Source organism: Hippoglossus stenolepis, chromosome 23 (assembly GCF_022539355.2).
Source record: "Hippoglossus stenolepis isolate QCI-W04-F060 chromosome 23, HSTE1.2, whole genome shotgun sequence".
NCBI classification, from domain to species: Eukaryota; Metazoa; Chordata; class Actinopteri; order Pleuronectiformes; family Pleuronectidae; genus Hippoglossus; species Hippoglossus stenolepis.
The window spans coordinates 1604212-1617814 of NC_061505.1; the positions used below are offsets into that span (position 1 = coordinate 1604212).

The 13603-nt window shown below is 45.2% G+C and overlaps 1 protein-coding gene across 1 annotated transcript; it reads right to left on the reverse strand.

Annotated features, from left to right (window-relative positions):
* Positions 1-284: 284 nt before the first annotated feature.
* Positions 285-13490, reverse strand: LOC118102698 (adenylate cyclase type 4). Its single transcript, XM_035149076.2, has 27 exons — positions 13429-13490; positions 11824-11929; positions 10772-11668; positions 9819-10022; positions 9570-9731; positions 8925-9074; positions 7985-8139; positions 7624-7735; positions 7395-7522; positions 7058-7216; positions 6795-6948; positions 6356-6520; positions 6063-6094; positions 5835-5888; positions 5670-5733; positions 5480-5577; positions 5251-5335; positions 5024-5161; positions 4861-4938; positions 4559-4749; positions 3475-3559; positions 3189-3347; positions 2688-2834; positions 2498-2599; positions 2121-2235; positions 1793-1917; positions 285-1427 (listed from the first exon to the last, which is right to left on the reverse strand). The coding sequence occupies exons 3-27, from the start codon at positions 11597-11599 to the stop codon at positions 1293-1295; spliced, it is 3825 nt and encodes a 1274-aa protein (XP_035004967.2). The 5' UTR covers positions 11600-11668; positions 11824-11929; positions 13429-13490; the 3' UTR covers positions 285-1292.
* Between the last annotated feature and the right edge of the window lie 113 nt (positions 13491-13603).

The window sequence follows — 13603 nt, forward strand, 5'->3', positions numbered from 1 at the left end:
GAGCACACAAGAGTGCGCTTTACTCTGACTACACGTTACTCTGAGTACATAAGAATACACGTTACTCTGAGTCCATAATAATACACGTTACTCTGAGTACACGTTACTCTGAGTACACAAGAGTGCGCTTTACTCTGAGTACATGTTACTCTGAGTACTTAAGAGTACACATTACTGAGTACACGTTACTGTGCTACATAAATAAATGTATAACTATTATAAAATGACACAGATTCATAAATATCAGCGGAGGAAGAAGAAGGAGGGTGAAAAAACCAAGAAAATCCATAAGTGATATTTTTTTTATTAGTTTATAAATTAAATAAAAAAATACTTCCATGTGCTGAACAGCTCTTTGTACATTCACACTTCACAACACCCCTCGTAGATGTATAAATATATATATATTTATTTAAAAAGACAGGGGAAATATTCTGTATGCAACTATTCCAATACAGAAATCCCATTTAAAAACATAACAAATTAAAAAGTGCAGTTTCAAATGTGCATCATATGACGTTTAGTGGCTCAACGCATCATTGTGCCTGTGTGTAAGCGTGCTAAAGCATCATGTCAGGTTTGCTAGCGGATAAAGAAATTGTACTTTAAATCTTAACGGTTGCAGCGTTGACAAAACGTGTTTTCCTACATTTAAAAACACTAAATATTTTGTACAAACATTCTCAGATTCAGAGTAAAATCCGAGCTAAGGCCTAAACGCTTTTTGCAACTTAGGGAAAACAGAATGGGTTGAAAAATGTGTAAATAATATGATCATTTTTGCTTATGTGAGGTGTAAACAACAGTTATCTTTGGTATTTCTCATTATTTTCCTATAAAATAACCATACACACTAACATGGGTTTATAAGTGGACAAGGCTTCTGAATCATCAAAGATAAATGTGCCCAAAAAGAGCATCATTCAGGATATGGGTTTATCACATAGTCCAGATACAGTACAGACACAGACACGGTCTGTGAGTAGAACGATCTCCGCTGTCAGTGGTCAGCCTGAAGTCTTGTTTCTTCATTGAACTGGATTTTATTTAGCGTCTCATCCGAAAGACAAAGGCAGCTCCTCGGCAGACGTAAACGATTGACAGGCGACGACCTTCGTTGCTACATCAGCGATGAGTCGGTGCTGATGTTTGTGAAGAGTTAGACGGACGTGGGTGAACTCAGCTGCACCCGTCTGCTACATCAGGGCAAACAGCAGCTCGTGAAAACAACCAGTAAGAAGCATTTGCAGCTCGTGTGTGGACCCAGTGTCTAGTGAGGAGTTTAAGTCTGTTCAGAACTGAGGAGACGACGGATCTGTGTTGAGAAAATAGGTGGTGAGTTCCCCTTTGCCCTTGACGTTGACGACTCCTCTGAGCGTGACGCCGTACCCCATGCTCTGGACCACCTCCGCCATCTCCTCCGTCACCTGAGAGCAGAGAACGAGAGAGAAACTGATGAAAGAGCCGACTGCGTTTTTTCATTCATACATACATTTTCCCCAAGCTTCCCCACAGCTACTGAAACAAGTTTTACAAGAACTAGAGTTACCGAATCGGTTAATCTGTGAGTCTAAGTGAACGTTAGTGCCAAATTTAAAAGGATTCTCTCCAGGCGTTAAGAAGAAGAATCAGATGATCCAGAAAACTGGCTGTTGCCGGCACGAAGGACTAAAAATGAGATGGAAACAAAAACATTTCGAGAGAATCTTGGTTCCTTCATTCGATGTATCTCTTATTGTCTTATTGAAACGGGACATTTGTCTTTCACTAGTTCCGTCTCTTTTTCTCGCACCTGTATCTTGTCCAACACTCCTGTGCTGTCCATCCTGCTCGCTACGTTCACAGAGTTCCCCCAGATGTCGTACTGAGGTTTATGAGCCCCAATAACTCCAGCAATCACCGGCCCGTGGTTTATTCCTGCAAGTAAACGACAAACGGGGATAAATCAGGGGACGGTGAAAAGTACCTCATCGTGAAACTCCATCCTTACACGCACGATGACAGACAGACGTGCTCGTAGAGAACATTAGTGGTTTGTGAAATGTTGTAAATGACACTTGAGGGTGTTTGGAAAGGTCGAGTCCTTCTGTTTAAAATCTGATCAGCTCCTACACACTCACCGATCCGGAGTTTGAAGCTGTTGAAGGAGTGGGTGTTGATGAGCTCCAGTTTGGCCATCAGAGAGAACGCAAACTCCACCATGGCTCGCACGTGAGTGTAGGACATCTCGTATTTCTGCAGGGGGTGCCAGAGATCACGTTGTTCATTCACAACATCGGGGCAGAGCATGGTAATAAAGGAGAATCTGTTTCCTTTGGATACGTCTCATGATTACTTTTACTTTAAATATACTTTACATATACAAATCTTTCATATCTATGAGGCGGCTTTTTAGAATAACATACAACTTTGATTGTCCACAGCCTGTATTCACACGTCAAGAGAGGAAAACGGTGCAGGACTTTGTTTATTGGGTGTTTCCAGAAGCGTTGCTCACCTTTCTTTCGTCCCCTGGAGGTGTCAGACCCGCAGCCGCCATGTACGTGCTGCCGATCGTTTTGATTTTCTCCACCGACGAGAATTTGGGTTTGGAGAGCAGCTGCGTGACAGAGACACGAGGACAGTGAGACACGGACAAAGAATCCAGACAGAGACATTATCAAACAGCCTCTTTTTCCCCCTCGTACCTCATCAAAGTCTGATATGATCTCGTTGAGGAAGCGCAGACACTCCAGTCCGTCCCTGTTGGCGCTGCTCTCGCTGTAGAACTCTTTGAACTGAGGCACCGAGGCGAACATCACACACACGCAGTCGTACGACTGGCTGTACAGGTCCTGAGGAGAGAGGCTTTCAAAAGTCAGTTCCAAGAGATAACTCGTGTCATGTGATTTCTGTAGCCACAAATGAACACAAGGGAATCCAGCTCAGCAACTTAGAGGTTCTAATGACGTGTAACCATCACTTTAATACCAACGTTCGGCCCTAAAGTTTCTCTAAAGTCTGTTTGTCACTGGTCAGAAACCCACTAACATCTGGCTTTTGTCTGCAGTGGGAATGGAGGCGATCTTCATTCACTCCCGGGTCAAAAGACACTGCAGCAGGATAATATATAATATATAATATATAATATATAATATATATAGAATATCCGCAGCACATTCCTTGCTGTGGTGCTTTTTGTTGTTTACCTGGTTCCTCACGGTTTTGCCCATGAAGAAGGAGGTGACGTGGTGCGGCAGGACGTTCTGCAGGAGAAGCTTGTTGACGTTCTCCATGGTCTCCATCTCCTCTCTCTCCGATTGGAAGCATCGCTCCAACAGGAAGTCCACACGGCAACTGAGCTCGTCCTGAGCGGGGGAGCGAGAGAGAGAGAGAGAGCAAATGAAGTTAATTTGAATGAGGAACAAAGGTCAAATGAAGACAAACACCTTCTTTAAGTAATAAAAAAAGACGGATGAACATTTGTAAACACACCTGTCTGGCCAGTATGAGGCCTACGATGTAGAAGATGACCAACCACACCCCGGACATGATCTGAGGATCCTTCAGAACTCCTGGCCTGAAATAAAACACATTTTCACATAATTAGATCCCAACTCGCACATAATCTGGAAAACCAAACCACTTCTTCTTTCCGTTACATAATCCCTCAGAGTGTCTCGTGTCTCACAGTGAAGGGGCCTGCCCCCCCGACGAAGGCCTCCTTCTATAGAAAGCTCCTGAATAAATGACGACGATCTGAAACTCTAGATTCACAATCTGGACCGTCGGCTCGCAGGAAATGAAAAGGCAGGAAACGCGACACCTAAAGTGAACTTTAGTGGGATTACTGAGAGTCTGAGTGGACAGAGAACTAGTGTTTAACACTCGTACGTCTGCACACTGGATTTGTTTATTCACACAATTCAACACACACAGAAGGAAACGCACACTGTGCGTTTCGAGGCACCATTTTGTGTCAGGTGGTCACAGAGACTTTCTCACAATAGAACCTGAAGTTTAACTTTCATTGTATATTTTCTGTTGCTCTTCATTATGTGACTGTTCTGTCTTTCTGACAATGTGTTAATGGTTAAAGACAAATAACAATTAGAAACATAAATAATCAATAACCAATGGTATCACTGTATGACGTGTGAAAACATGGACAAAGGCACAAAAGTAGAAATGATAATTAAACAATTATGAAGCAAAATGACATTAACAATAAAACAAAAAGCAAATAAATACAACAATTAGTGAAATTAGACAGAAAGAAAAAAAATAGATGTTACTGGTTTGTTATTTATTTATTATTTATTTATCTATTTGTCTTTCTCTGACCTAAGGATGAATTGTTTGAGAAGTAAAAATGGCCGCCGTAGTTTCCAGGAGCTTAAGTTCAAGTCCTAAAATTGCTTTCTTTGTAGAAGTTGGAACCTGTTCTCTACATTTATCGTTACTCGATTCTAAAAACGTTGTCCGCAGTTTCACCGTCTGTTCTCCAACAGTGAAAGTCAAAGCGGCAGCATCAGATATTTGTTTTAATTTCCATAATTGTCGTGGACACCTCACTCACTTTGTGTTGTTATAGCGCACGTTGTTGTAGAGCAGGTCGACGAGGCAGCCGGACCTCGACTCGTACACGTGGAGGAAGAGGGCCAGATACACCACCACAGCCAGGGTGAGCAGCAGAGCTTTCACCGACAGGCACGTCCTCACGAACACGATCACCCCCAGCATGGCCAGCAGGCAGCAGTACAGGTAGTACTGTGAGGGGGGGGGGGGGTTGAAGAATACATGTTAAATGTCAAAGGTCGGACTAAAGCTGCCAAAGTTAAAGAAGGATTTAAAACATCTTTCTTAAGGGTCTAGACTCACGGGCACAGTGTAGAGGTTGAGACCCTCCAGCTCCGTCGTGTTTGTGATGGCGGTGCAGTTGTTTCCTGGCAGGAAGAACTGAAACGAAAAGCAAACGTGGGTCAAGAAGAAAAATGCCGAAGAATAAATAAATAAAAATCTGACGGATGATAAAGGAACGTACGAAGTTGAGGATCGCCATGAGCAGGGTGATGAGCACGCAGAGAGTGACCACGAACAGTCGAAGCGCCGCCCTGGTGGAGACGCCACGGGACAGTCCCGATATCCACTGGATACCCACGGGCATCTTGGAGCGCCACTTCTGAAAACAGGAAAATAACTTTTGTCTCCTCCCTGAACTGTGCATATTTGTCTGTTAACAAAACAATGAGAGCACACGTGCTTGTTTACCTCCAAGTATCCGGTGAAAGCGATGGACAGAAGCAGCACGATCACGGGGAAGGTGACGCCGTAGGACACGGCCATCTCAAAGTTCCTGGGAGGAGGGAGAGTTTATCAATGACTTATCAAAGCCAAAATATCCTGGATAAGGGAGCCGCCATTTTGGGCTTTTGCCATCATTTTAAAGAGTCTACGTTTGAGCATGAAACAGAAATACAATGAACAGAGAGCGACTCACCTTTCGGAGATGAGCATCTGGACGATGAACAGCGTGACGAAGATCAAAGCTATGCAGCCGATGGAGTGATGCAAGCCCGTCACCTCCGACACTCGGAACTGGAACAAACACGGCACAAGTTTTACACCATTGATTTTCTATATTGGTCGAACCACATATTGTGGAAACAGGCTGCAGAGGATGAATCCACCTGTTTCTCCAGGCTGAGGTCGTTGAACAGCAGAGTCAAACAGTTCAGCTTCTTCGCTCTGCGCCTGAATGAAAGAAAAACCAAAGATTCATCAAGTTGGCTAAACACATGTGAACAAATAATAAAGTATTTATAATCAACAGAGGAGTTTATGAGAAAACGTACCCTGCAGTGTCCAGTGTGTCCAGTGACCCTTTGACTCCGTGATCCACGACAAAACTGAGACACAACAACAACACGATTACACACATGCTTCAACCGCTGAGGAGGTTCAGACTAAGAGCAGCTTTCCCACAGGTTAAATTCAGGATGAATAAATAGTGCAAGTGCTGGATGTTGTATTTTTATTTTAAAATAATAATGCCTTTGATTTAAATGTGTGTGTGAACGTACCCAGAGGGGTTGCTCTGGCAGGGAGGTCTTTCCTGAAGCGCACACACACACAAACACACAAACACACACACACACACACACACACACACACACACACACACACACACACACACACACACACACACACACACACACACACACACACACACACACACACACACACACACACACACACACACACATTAATATTTACTGAAGGAACATTCTAAAGATTATTTGTTCCTGGGGAAAAAAAATGAGTTACACAACAAAACCATTTCAAATGTGGGAGGAACAAGGCGACAAATACATACGATGGTGAGCTGTGATTGGCTCGTGACAACGTGGGCGGTGGTCTTCTTGGAGGGCGTGGCCTCAGGGTTGCTGAGGTCAGCGAACGGGTGAATCGTCCTCCACGACTGAAGATACTGAGACATCCGCACCGACGCCCGCTGCCGCGGCTCCACCTGAGGGTTCCCCTGAAGGGGGACAAAGTGACGAGTTGACTGTTTGTTCCCACTGAGCTACTTTGTTGTTGTGTCTCCTCCCTGAGAGTCAAGGTCAGTGCTTTGCTCAACGGCACTTCAGCAGGATTCATGAGCTCCACAGATACTCAAAACATTGTATCAAATAATGTAAGATCTATTTATTTACCCTAACTTAGTGCCCTTCAGGTGTTTGTATTTTTTTAGATGTGCAAAGATAAGACATAAGAAACATTTTACACTCTGACACACAAACGTGTTCACCAACCGGTTCTGGCTTCCTGGAGTTGGGTTTACGAGGGTCGATCACCAGGAAGGTTTTTCTTCCGTCAAGAAGGGAATCTCGACTCCCCCCGTTCCCAACCTCCACTTGGTACGCCCCACTCAAGTGCTGCAGCGTCTCTTCTGAGATGTGAACTCGTCTATTAATAATAATAATAATTATAATTATATTAAATATAGACAGGAAACCATCATCTTAATCGTACTTTATTGTTTTTTAATTGTCTCTTTGCAGATTTGAAGACCCACCCAGGCAGACCTCCAGACTCCATGTGGTTGGCCAACGTTACGTCATGTGACCACACGTCGTACTGCCACTTCTGCAGGCCAATCACGCCACAGAGCACGTAGCCGGTGTGAACGCCCACACGCATGCTGATCTCAACACCTGTCGCCTCGCGCAGTTTACTGCAGAGACACGAACAAACAGGAAATCTGAGTGCGAGCGCACCGAGCACAAGCAGAGCAACTCTAAGCACAAGCAGGTGCTCTTTGAATGCAAGCGCAAGGTTTTTGAGTGAAAGCATCAAAAAGCCGAACGTGAAGTCAAGTAGGTGCGCAGGTAAGCAGTGTGAGGTGAACTGACCTGATGGCCGTGCACATGTCCAGCCCCATCTGAACACAGTTCCTGGCGTGAGTGGGGATCGGGTCGGGGAGGCCGGACACACAATAGTAGCAGTCGCCCAGGATCTTAATGCGAAGACATCCGTTCTTCTAAAAGACGGAAAAGAAACGAGAGGGAAGGACGAACTCAAAACTCTCCTCTGTGAGGAAACGTTTCATTGTCGCGGGACGAGACGTGAGATTATTTTCACCTTGGCGATGTCGTCGAATCTGCCGAAGAGCTTGTTGAGCACAGCCACCAGCTCCTCTGGAGTGCAGCTGCTCGCCAGCTTCGTGAAGCCAACGATGTCCGCATACAGGATACTGTACGGAGACAAACATATTACACACAAACATGCTACAGCTCCACAGTTGTACTTAGAATCATTAAAGACTTTTAATACAATAAAGGTGTAGTTAAATTTGAGTATTGAATAGTTTTTTTTCTACACTGGATAGTGGTTATTACACAATTTTAATTCTAAAAAACAAATAAACCAAATATGTAATATGAGCGTGTGACGTTAAAGTATCTGTGAGAGGTGAAAGAGAAGTTTTCCACAGCGTCGTCACCTGACGTCTTGGTGCTGCCGTATGTAGAGGCTGTGGAAGTTGTGGAAGTTGGATTCGTTCTCCTTATCGCCCTTCGGCTTGGACAGTCGCTTTATCACCTCCGTTTTCAGCTCCATGGCGATGTAGCGTGGCAACACCGACAAGAGGAGCTGCTCCTGTTGCCGAGGAGACAAACAGGATGGAGAAGGGAAGGGGGGGGGTTGGTTATGAGGTTCGAGGCCTTGTACGAACGGGACAGTGGATCTTGCGGAGGACACGATCTGCTCAGAAAGGCCGTAAAAGAAACAGTCTTTCTTGAAGCGATGCTGCGTTCACTCACGTCTCCATCTATTTGTTTACTCGCCGTGAAGCACCGGCCATGTGGGTCATTTCTGCCGAGCTTCAGACGAGTGAATCATTAATCTATTGGCCTAATAGCCAGAAGAGCATTGGGTCAACAAAGCCAGGCTGTCCAGGTAAAGAGCCCTTTTATGAGATCGACCGCACATCATTTCTAAAGTGTACCCAGTATTGATCATTTCATCAAGTATATTGTTCTAAAGATATTTGTTTTAAACCCTTTTTAAGCCAGTTTAGCTCCAGCAGGTGCCTGTAGCTGAAGTAACTGATGGAGTCAAAAGATATATTATTTATATTATTGCTATATTCAATGATTTAAAAAAAACGCTTCTGTTTTAACTCATCAAATCTAATGAAAGATCATTTAAAGAAAATGTTAACATCTTAAAATGTTAAATTTAGTAAAATCTTGAGTCCGGACAGTAAAAGCTGAGGTGAGTTTGATCAGCTGTGCGTCTGTTTTTCATATGACAGGCGAACCGCAATAAACCAATGCAAATAAAGCCTGTAATAAAAACGCTGAAACAAAGAATGACCTTCTGTTAAAAATATGGACATTTCAAATAGCGTTGAAGGAGCTGAAGGTAAAAGAGTTTTCAACCTGCTGATATTTCCTGATTTCCTTCTGGGAGCGTATGGCGCTGAACTCCTCTCTCTTCTGATTGGATATCCTGAGGTCGTGCTCGGTCGTCCACAGGTGGAAGAACCCGATGCAGTTCACGCACACGAACAGGACGGCGTTCGCCACCAGCTGAGGAGGAAGTCAGAGGGGAGGATGTGACGCATCAGAACACATGCAGTTCTACGGACGTCTTCTTTGAAGCGGTGCGTTCTCGTAATGACTGAACGCCACGGTTCTTATGTAAGAACCCAGGAAAAGGTTCTGCAGATCATTTGTTTTGTTTCCAGAGGAACTGTTAACGCTGCCGGTCACAAACCACAAAGCTCCGCCAGCCTCAAATATTCAAATTCAGAGGCAAATTTTTTATACACGAGACACAAGCACACATTTGAATGCAGCCGTTTCGTTTGCTAACTCTACACTACTGTTTAATAACTGTTTAATACTTACAGGGCAGATACTTCAACTAAAAACATTGAAAACAAGCTTGTTTTGTCTTATTTTGTCACATTTCAAACATAATTTAGCTGTAAAACATTTGATAAAACACACAATAAGCTATTTATTAAGATGAAATTGACTGAACTCTACAGATTTATCAGAACAAATGTAAAAAGATTTCACCTGCACAGCCAGGTCTGGAGTCTTGGGGCTGGTGACAGGGACGTACACACTGATGATGACGATGTGTGAGACGCTGGTGCCGATCCCGACCATGAGGGCCCAGGCCAGAGAGAGCGGCAGCACCGTGTAGACGCTCAGGGAGAGGAAGAGGAAAAACGCCACCTGAGAAGGTCACAGAGGGAGAAAGAGAGTCAACGACAAGTCGGGAATAAATCCCAACGTCCAGAATGTGACACCTTCACATCTCACCTGTTCCCACGTAGTGACAGGTCCTCCGGTGAAGATGAAGACTATGGCCGTGGTGTACAGCGTCCCCCACACGAAGAGGGCCAGGGCCCCCCCACAGCGCCTCACTGTGGCCAGCCAGGGCAGACAGACGAGCAGGACGGCACTCAGACAGAGAACCACGCACACCACGGACAGAGCGCCCACGTGGGTAGTGACGTCCTGTGGCTGGGTGGACGAGAACGGGTCAGTGCGTTGATCCTCCGGACGAACGCAAAGCTTCAAAATCATTTGAATTCATTTGGATTTATTTGAATATGAGTCTGGAAACGTTTGTGTGGGCACTGCCTTTTTAATAAGGTAGCGTTTATATATACGTCACTGCTGATTGGACAACACCCCGACACACCCAGCAAACGAGAGAACACGTACATCGACGCACATTCTGAACATTAGCGCCCGAGAACATTTACAATAAATATACATAATAACTAACCAGGATACGTCTCCATTAAATCGTACAATATGTAACTTTGGCCACTAACAAACCAAAACAAAAGATCTAGTTTGACGAGGTCGTGAAGCAGCAAACGTTAACGAGTAATCTCGATCCATTACGAGTGACCAGTAAGAACTGTGGAAGGAAACAGCAGACTGGTGAACTGGCGAGCAGCGAGTTAGTGCCCCTGAGGTTATATAGAACAAAATGAAACCTTGAACGTCAGAGATCTGTTATATTGTTTTGAGAAGTGTGATAAATGTTTTTGGTTCCTTGTGAAACTGTGAGAGTACAAATTAGAATAGGACGGGCTGCCACAGTCTGGATAATCAATGGGAAACATAGCTTTGACGTAGCGATAAAGGACATTAGTCTTGGTTTGAGAAGCTGAAACCACAGAATACTTTGAGCTTTGTGTTACTAGATGAGCATTGATCGATTATCAGACCCGGCGTGTGTTTGACGAGCTGCCACTCACCCTCCTTGTGGCGGGAATGAGGACGATGATGGCCACGCAGAAGGCCAGAGACAGCACCAGACCGGACAGCATGGCCGGGGTCTCCTCCACGCAGCGCAGGAAGGCCCGGTGGATCGCCTGGTAGCAGCCGCACACCCCCTCCTTCACGCTCTGCCCGGACCTGATGCTCCGCCCGTCCTCGTCTCCGTCCGCCTCGTCACACCCGGCGTCGAAGCTGTCCCTCGTTTGGGAGAGTTTGGGTGAAAAGTCCTGGAAAGCGTCGCAGAACGAGGGTCCTTCTTTTGGTTCGAGGTCACTTTTGTTTCCGTCGGGGCTGTTTTTGTCGTCCGAACTGGCCGCGGAGACGGCGTTCGCCTTCTCCAACGAGGATCCGTCGAGCTCGGACAACTCATCGCCACAGAGGTCAGTGTTGAAACTAGTGGACGTGTAGTCAGGGCTGGATTTTGTGCTGCTGTAGTCTGAGTCGCTGCAGACGTTGGTTTTCGATGAGGCAGCGTTGTGAGTTTGCAGCCTATCGTGATCCGACGGCTGCAGCGCCATAGCGACCGCGAGAGGTTCGGGGGCCTGTGCTGTTTTCACCACACCCACCTCGATGGACACCTCGGATTCACTCAGTCCCGACTGGTTTCCTTTCAACATGTCAATGTTTGTGGATTGTTTGACGCCGTGTGTTGTTTTCCTGAATTCATCGAGCTCCAGGATCTCGCCTCCGGGGACTTGGCCCTCGCCATCACTGGAGACGACCACGACGTCCGGCACCAAAGACGCCTGCGACTCCTTGTCCTCGGGCCTCCCCCTGTCCTGGAAACCTTGCTGCTCGTCTGGCATCGTGACCTGCGTGGGCGTGAGGGATCCTCGCCGCCTGTGGACTTGTGGTCTCGCTTGTTCTCTCGTCGGCTTCATGATAAACACACACCGGTGAAGTGTTAACGTCGTCAACCTTTGCCCTCGTGACAAGTTAAATCAATTGTAAACAATCTGGCCAGTGAGAATCAATATCCACTCCACCTACAGTGGAGAAGAAATCAAGAAAATGGATGACGGTGACTCACGTTCTCTCGGAGGTCACATCGATCCTTCAAGCTCCCACTTCAAAAGTCATGTCAAACTGCAGCCAGATCCCCCCCCGACGAGCGCTGATCCATCCTGAGAGCGTCGCTGCCGAAAAACAACAGAGATTCAAATGAGAGGAAGATACAACGGGACGAGAACAAACCCTCTGAGAAGCTGCTCCAGCCCAGAGGCTGTTTGTCTGAGCCGGGTCCGGGAGTGTGAGAGAGGAAGTTGAGCCTGCACATGGTTTCAATGCCTTTTTGATGACAAGCGTCCTTTCGCTTCCCCATTATGCAAAATAACTTGTTCGTCGAGCTCTTCCTACACGAACACACGCTCATGCACGACACACTGTGCAGGTGTGTGCTGGAATAACAAGTGAGCGACGCGCCCAGTGAACATTAAAAACATGTTTTCCCCCGTCACCGCCTTGCACTTCCACTGAAACTCGTCATCTCACCATTAGTCAGACCTTTAACCCTCGAATGATCACGACCACTCTGCTCCGTGGTCACCGTTAGTTCCAGGGTTTAAAATATCGGTATTTAATCCGCTGCAGGTTCTGATTCTGACCGAGGGGCTTATACCAGTAACTCACCCCGCTCATGTTTCACCTTGACCGGCTCGCTGTGGCCTTTTACATCAAATAAAAAACGTCCTGAGTCCTTTTCAGGTCGAAACGCTTGTGTGACCCTGTGTCTGAACGGTTATAGGCTTTGAATGGCTGCTGCACTGGTGTCCCTGGTTTCACATCTCTGTTCTGACTCTGTCTGGGAAGAGGGGGGTTTCCAGTGTTAACTCAGACCTTGACGTCAGACTCGAACAGATAACACAGTATTTTAGTATTTTAGTATTGAGTTCACGTCCACGGCTCCGGGCTGAGGGCAACAGGACATGCTGCTCACACAGTTTCCAATGAAGTGAGTTTAAATCTATATAAAGAAATAAATGAAAAATCATCTCACTCACAGTTTGAAAATCATCAATTGACGACTGATCAATGAATTAATTGGCTTCGCTAATTGAGGAATAATAAACATATTTGTCACGTGACTTCCTCCAGTTTAGTGGTTAATAAAGGTATTTATACTTTTACTATTAGTGTAAAGCTTCATCCCCAACTTTACAAGTTTTTTACATGTTTATATTTATGTAAAGTAAATTATAAAAGATGTGATCATGTACTGAAAGAGTTTATCTGCGGTGCAGCCAACCACTAATAATCTATTTGTTATAATTGGAGTCAGACCTGGGAATTAAAAACCTCATAATTATGGCAATATAATCATTAGCAATGTAAAATAAAAATCAATATAATTATTAAATAACACGTAATTGATCTACCACAGATTTTTTTAGTTTAAAACCACAACTTTCCCTCAGGAGTAAAACTCATAAAGTAATAATCACATGTTTTGTTTCTTTGACCGAAGAGAAGGAAATGATCCTGAGGATTTTCCTCATCGAGCTCGGATCAGTAATTGATTTAAGTTTCTTAATTAATGTAAATAAACTTTTAATAAGCGACGAACTGCGTCAGCTGGAGATGTGAACGTGTTTTAAAGTGATTGAACGTGTCGTGTGAAGATAAATAATCATCTTACCTCAGGTTTTTAAAAAGTCTTTATCCCTCCTCTTCCTCCGTCATCCTGTCTGTGGTGTCTCTCTCCTTCTCTCTCCTTCTCTCTCTCCTTCTCTCTCCTTCTCTCTCCTTCTCTCTCTCCTTCTCTCTCCTTCTCTCTCTCTCCTTCTCTCCTTCTTCTCTCTCCTTCTCTCCTT

Coding starts and splice junctions, on each gene's coding strand:
- LOC118102698 (XM_035149076.2), bottom strand. CDS start 11,599: ATGCCAGACGAGCAGCAAGGTTTCCAGGACAGGGGGAGGCCCGAGGAC. Junction 6,949..7,057: donor GAGTCTGGAGGTCTGCCTGG/GTGGGTCTTCAA, acceptor TATTATTAATAG/ACGAGTTCACATCTCAGAAG. Junction 5,889..6,062: donor TGCCAGAGCAACCCCTCTGG/GTACGTTCACAC, acceptor GTTGTGTCTCAG/TTTTGTCGTGGATCACGGAG.